General features: G+C 38.3%; 1 protein-coding gene across 1 annotated transcript in view; it reads right to left on the bottom strand.

Annotated features, from left to right (window-relative positions):
* LOC135223971 (uncharacterized) overlaps positions 1–5073 on the bottom strand; it is a 28677-nt gene extending 23604 nt beyond the window's left edge. Inside the window, exon 1 of the mRNA XM_064262893.1 lies at positions 4625–5073. Within this exon, the coding sequence (XP_064118963.1) occupies positions 4625–5073 (449 nt within the window). The remainder of the gene's footprint in view (positions 1–4624) is intronic.
* Between the last annotated feature and the right edge of the window lie 1572 nt (positions 5074–6645).

Here is a 6645-nt window from a genome sequence, read left to right as displayed (position 1 = left end):
TAATCAGCTCAGTGGTCTGGTAAAACTAAGATATACTTAACTTTGAGGAAAAGGAAAACTAGGAATGCAGTGAAATAAAAAACATGTTGTAATGGACTAAACTGGCTTTCATTTGAAAGAAGAATTATCCTTATTTTAATCACTTTAAAATAAATAAGATCAAGATGCGCGACCGTTTTACATAATTACTTCCCATAATCTACACTGGAGGATATCACTCTAAACTATGCATGCTAATCTTCCAGGTTCATATGCATACATATGAATATTACCTTGAAAGGGCCTCCGTGGCGAAGAGCTCTGTAGGAGGAAGGGCATCTGTTGTGTGCAGACCTCATGAGACGTGTTCGCAAAATTGCTTTCGCTCTTCTCTGTCCCCGGTTATTAAAATCAAACCGTAGAATTAGAAGTTGTTTCACTATTACAAAATTAAAAATTGTTTTTCTTCATTGGGATTACCAATCGACTACAAAGGACTGTTTGGTTAACAAACAAAAATATTTAATGCAGTAATATATAAATACATGTGTGTGTGTGTATATCTATATATATATATATATATATATATATATATATATATATATATATATATATATATATATATATATACACACACATGTATTTGTATATTACTGCATTAAATATTTTTGTTTCCAAACAGTCCTTTGTAGTCGATTGGTATATAATATATATATATATATATATATATATATATATATATATATATATACAATATATAATCACACACACACACACACACACACACACATGTATTTATATATTACTGCATTAAATATTTTTGTTTCCAAACAGTCCTTTGTAGTCGATTGGTAATCCCAATGAAGAAAAACAATTTTTAATTTTGTAATAGTGAAACAACTTCTAATTCTACGGTTTGATTTTAATAACCGGGGACAGAGAAGAGCGAAAGCAATTTTGCGAACACGTCTCATGAGGTCTGCACACAACAGATGCCCTTCCTCCTACAGAGCTCTTCGCCACGGAGGCCCTTTCAAGGTAATATTCATATGTATGCATATGAACCTGGAAGATTAGCATGCATAGTTTAGAGTGATATCCTCCAGTGTAGATTATGGGAAGTAATTATGTAAAACGGTCGCGCATCTTGATCTCATTTATTTTAAAGTGATTAAAATAAGGATAATTCTTCTTTCAAATGAAAGCCAGTTTAGTCCATTACAACATGTTTTTATTTCACTGCATTCCTAGCTTTCCTTTTCCTCAAGATTGTTAACGGGCTACGGTGGTTCTTTTTATCGTCTTTCAAATGTCCTAAAGAAATTTTCGTAAATCATCCACTTTGTTTACCTTTTATCCATGTATAACGAATTTTAGGCGCTTATACTTGGAACGTTTTTAATATTGTTTTGCCTAAAGGACATGTCACCCTTTCCGCTAAATATTTTGTTTGTCAGGATTTTTCGATGCGACACGGCATAACGACGGAGAGCTGTGTTTTTGTTTGCTGTTCGCTCGTCGCTTGTTTTTCAACGTTGCTAAATGGATTATCTCGTAAAATCGAGTGTAATTTTTGACCCCCCCCTCCTTTATTTATTTTTTTTATTAAAAGCACTGTTGCTAAATGGTATTTCTTTTCGTTCCCCAACTTTTGATGTTAGCAGAGAAGAATGTCAACTGTATAAATAAAAATGCGCACTGATTGAGAGAAACGTTAACTCACTCGGAGGTTATTGATTGCCTATCACCGGGGGGGTTAGCGCTGTACGCCATTATGCAAATTATTGGAGTTCAAAGATTGGTTCCTGTGCTTTTTTTTTTTTATCTAGCAGTTGGTACCGTTTGAGTCTATGATATATACAAGAGTATTTCCTAGTAAAAAGCCATTTCTCCTAGAAGAGAAAACAAGAAGGGCCTTGGTGTTACACACATCCTAACTTCCACTGTTAAACCAATATGTTGTGAAACATTGAGTAGATTTCATACTATATCACTTTTCCGCATTGCCATTCATTAAATCTCACTGAAGATTGTAAAGTACTTTAGATGTAGGAATACGTTGCCACATCTTTTATGTATATATCTGGAAGATGGGTAGCTCAACACTATTGTTCTTTATACCCTTACGTACTTGGTGATTTAAAGTGGAAGGCTCCCCACGACACCATTTTAGTGCTCAAGCCTGAGAAGCCATTTTCAGAACACCAATCTGTTAAAATAGAGTAATAAAATAAAAACACAAAGTGGTGATCATGCAGAGTATTGTGCAGCTGGTGCAACAAAGCTAAGCAAACTCCATTTATTATCATATGTATATTGAGAGAAAAACGGCAGAGAATAATGTGAATACTACGACCAAATTATTACGCCAAAAATGAAATTCCAGCTTTGTATAATGTTACTTGAAGTGACTGAAAATACCGGATTCGGCAGTTGCGGAGAATCTGCGTTAAGAAATTGAAGAGATTGGATTAAAATATCGTAGTGAAATGGATCGAATTTTTACTTTAAAATAAAAAAACAAAACCACTGGTTTCTTCTTGAATTGGCAAAATAAAATAAAATAGGGATAAAAAGCACAGTTTAATCAAATATTATAAACATAATAATTTAAGAGGGTTGAGACTAGTAAGGAGATTGTACGACCAAAGTAAAATGTCTTTCAATGGGAGAATTCAGAGATTAAAATGGGCCGGATTGAAAATCTTGGAGAGTTGTGGCGCCGTCGCTGATGACAAGGTCATTCAGGTTCGACCAAAACGGTACCTCAACAGCCATCTGGCATATTTTGAACAGTTCTTATTTCTTTTTTCCACAGTTTGCTTATTGTATTTAATTAATTAGAGACTCAATTTTAATTTTCGTTTTATTAAAGTTCACCAGTGTATTTTGGTTTAATTACCATTGTTTGAAAACTGATGAATACCCGTTAAACTTGAGTTTTATTGTGTTTGAAGCTGTGTTAGATCTATTACGTTTCTGTCTGTGAATACCTGTTTATGATTATGGTAAGGGCAGAAGATGTAGGCAAAAGGTTGTAGAGTTTTGAAAGTGCTGTAGGGGAGAAACATGAAAGGGAGCAATTGCAAGTGTTATGGGTATGAGTGTTCATGGAAGAAGGAAATTGGATCAAAGATTTGTAAGAGGCAATGGAATAGTGGAAGTGGTTGAGTCGTTCAAAGGAGCCCTTAAGTGGTTTTAAAGACAAGCAGGGTATCTATGGGATCAAGAAATGGATGATATGAAAGGTTGGCTACATATATAGGTACACATATACGGGACCATGTGCAATATATATATATATATATATATATATATATATATATATATATACATTTATATTATATATATACATATATACACAAATACACACACACACACAGTTTTTTCTCTCAGACTGCAAAGTAATTGTTGTCAGGGAAGATTTGAAAACAAGCGATCATTTCCATACCACTCACGCACAGAATTAAATTTCCTCTTGCGAGTTTGTCGATACTGATATCTGGACCACCTGCACCTCGGATGTTTTTGTCTCGGGGAAATGTTTACTAATCGCACAGGTGGTGTTTTTCGGCGGAACGCCGGTGTTACAAGCCTTCCCCTTGATATGAAGGATTCTCTCTCTCTCTCTCTCTCTCTCTCTCTCTCTCTCTCTCTCTCTCTCTCTCTCCTGTCTGTCTGTGGTGCATGTAATGCTGACATTATTGTAATATAGTTTGTTAAAGCTCGTTATACATCTTTTGTGCTGTATATAAGCCATTGGGGAATCAATCCAGATAATGTTATTCCTATGATTAGCGAGTTTGTTTTGATAGGTTGGAGTTTTTCCCTGTCATAGGTTTTGTTAGATTGTATTTCTGCTCCTTTAATCAAATCCGTTCCTAAGTTAAGGATGATAGAACCAACAAAGACTTAATCACTTACTCGACTGAAATTATACAGGATGTATAATTAGTGGGCTAATAGTTTCTAGAACGGGGTCTATGTAATTGTTTTGTGTGTTAGGAGTACTTTGGAAAGTTTGTTTTTATGATAATATGGGCAAACAAAGCGGAGGTCATAGTACAATCAACTGTGTTGTTGAAGGTTGAATTTTACATTTAACAACATGAATATGAATGATAATATACCTATATACAAAAGATTCATGACGTATGCTGTGTTTCTTTTATACGCGTGTTTGGCCCCACGTGGGACCCCACAGGACTCTCTCTCTCTCTCTCTCCCCTTGAGAGGCTTATCATTGTATGTCAGTATCTGGAAGGTTTGTTAGCTTTAGGCAGTCAATATAGACCCATTTAGTTCTGCTGTCCACTGTCATCTGTTAGGCCTTGTGTCTTCTTTGGATGACACGGTATGGTCCTGAGAAGGATGGGGAGAGAGGGCCTCTGTGTGCTTGTAACCGTATGAATGCAGATTTTGTGTTCTGCAGTTCGTACACTTTCCTGGCCATCTGGTAAGTCGTTTTGGTGGGTATTATTCGTTCTAATGCTTTTAGGTGTCGGGCGGGGATGTTGGCCTCGTTGGATTTTAAAAGACGTCTGCCAGCAATATTAATGATTGGCCAGATGCATTGGATGCTGTGTGTGTGGTGACATTCTCAGGCCCATTAAGACCCAAGGTAATTCCTTTCTCCAACTCCCACCTTGACATCTGGCAGTGAATGATTCTTTCACCAACTGGTGTAGCCTGTGTTGATGGTGTTAGCTTCTGGGTTGTGGGCCGTGGGGAGAGTATCTTTGTCCCCAAGCAAGCTGTCTGTGAGGGCGTTCTATATGGTGGATGTGAAGTTGGCCCCCCGTTGCTTGTGATGATCTGCGGGACTCCGTACCTGCTGACCCATCTGATGAGAGCTTTCACACAACTCTCCACTATTTGTTGCTTTATTGATATTGCTATGGACCACCTGCTATTTCTATCAATGATGGTGAACAGGTATTTGTACCCTTGGAGGTGGGGTAGAGGTCCCACTATGTCTACGTGGATGTGGGTGAGTTGGTGGTGTGTTGTGTGGAACTTGCCTATTCCGCTCTCTACGTGCCTTGTTATTTTTGACGTCTGACATGGAAGGCATTCTCTGACCCAGTTTTTCATGGCCCTTTTCTTTCCCCACCAGATGTACTGCTATGCTAAAATCCTGGTGGTTGCCCTGTTTGATGGGTGGTACAGATTTTGGGCAAGGTTGAAAGCCTTTCTTCTAAGGCCCTCTGACAGGTAGGGGTGAGGTCGTCCAGTAGTTGTTTCATAGGTGATGGTTCTCTACATTGTTGATTGATAGGTCGCTCTATGTAAAGATAGGGTTGTCCACCACACCCGCCACACTCACTGTAATTCCATGTCATCTCTTTGCACCTCTGCTATTTTGGAATAGTCTGTCTAGAGCTGGATGTTTTTGATGCAATTTTGCAAAAGTGTATGTCCCACTGCTGAACCCTTTAAATACCTTTAAATACTTTTTGGTGCAGGAGTGTTCAGCTATTGCTGATAGGTGGTGCTGTTGTCGTTCTGACCATGTGTCTGATGTCCTTGAGCATGTGGCAGAAGTGATGGATGGCTTTGCAGACTGCTAATAGTTCTCTGTCGAATGTAAAGTTCTTTTGTTCCACTGCCATTAGCCTCTTGCTGAAGAATGCCAATGACCATCATCTGTGTCCTTCTCAAGTACCGCACCCATTGCTGTCAAAGTTAGGGACCTATGGGGTAGAGGAAACATTAATGGTTACAGAGTTTATTGCTCGTTTTGCTGAAAGAAATGCATTATCTTGATCTTGTGACCAACTTAATTTTTTTGGTTTCCCTTGTAAGCATTTGTAGATTGGTGTCTTGATTTTAGCAGTATTTGAGATAAATCTATAATAGTAATTAATTACTTCTGAAAATTCTTGTACTGCTTTAATTGCTGTTGGTTTAGGGAAGTTAGCAATTGCTTTTACTTTCTCTGGTAGGGGTTTAGTGCCATCTGGGCTTACTTGACGTCCAAGGAATTCCATCGTTGTCTTTGCCCATTCACACTTGTCTTCCCTTACTACGAATCTGTTTTCTTTGAATATTTGCAGCACCTTGTGACGTCCTTAAGAAGTTGGGTGAGGTTGGGGATAAATATGAGGATGTTGTCAATGAAGACCATAAAGAAGGAAAGGTTGCTCAGCAGTTCGTCCATAAATCGTTGGAAGGTCCCTTGTTTCAAAGACTGAAACAAGTGTAGTTGAATGTGTGTAGATGCCGTATGGGGTGGTGAGTGAGTGTGGTCTTTTCTATATCTTCCTTCATTATTGGAGCTTGGACATATCCCTTCAGCATGTCTATTTTGGGGAAGATCTTTCCTCAGCTCCTTTGGTTGGTTATGTCTGCTATGTTCAGCAACGGGTATCTCTCAGGCTTTGTTTTGATGTGTAGCCGCCGGTAGTTTCCATACAGGTGCCATGTTCCATTTGGTTACAGTACCATGTGAAGGGTGGATGCCCATGTGCTAGGGGCTTTTTGGCACATTCTCCATTTCCCTGGACACACGTCTGGCATAGGCGAGTTTCTCTAGGGCTACTTGTCTGATGAGTAAGTGGACTGTGGGACCCTCCGTTTTTATATGGTGCTGAATGTTGTGTTTTGCTGGTTTAGTTAAGTCGTGCTACAGGTATCTTTGAAAACCTCTTGATAGTCTTGCAATAG

This window comes from Macrobrachium nipponense, chromosome 10 (genome assembly GCF_015104395.2).
Source record: "Macrobrachium nipponense isolate FS-2020 chromosome 10, ASM1510439v2, whole genome shotgun sequence".
Taxonomy (NCBI): Eukaryota; Metazoa; Arthropoda; class Malacostraca; order Decapoda; family Palaemonidae; genus Macrobrachium; species Macrobrachium nipponense.
The sequence above is the reverse complement of the archived record's forward strand: the minus strand, read 5'-3'. Positions and strand labels throughout refer to the sequence as shown.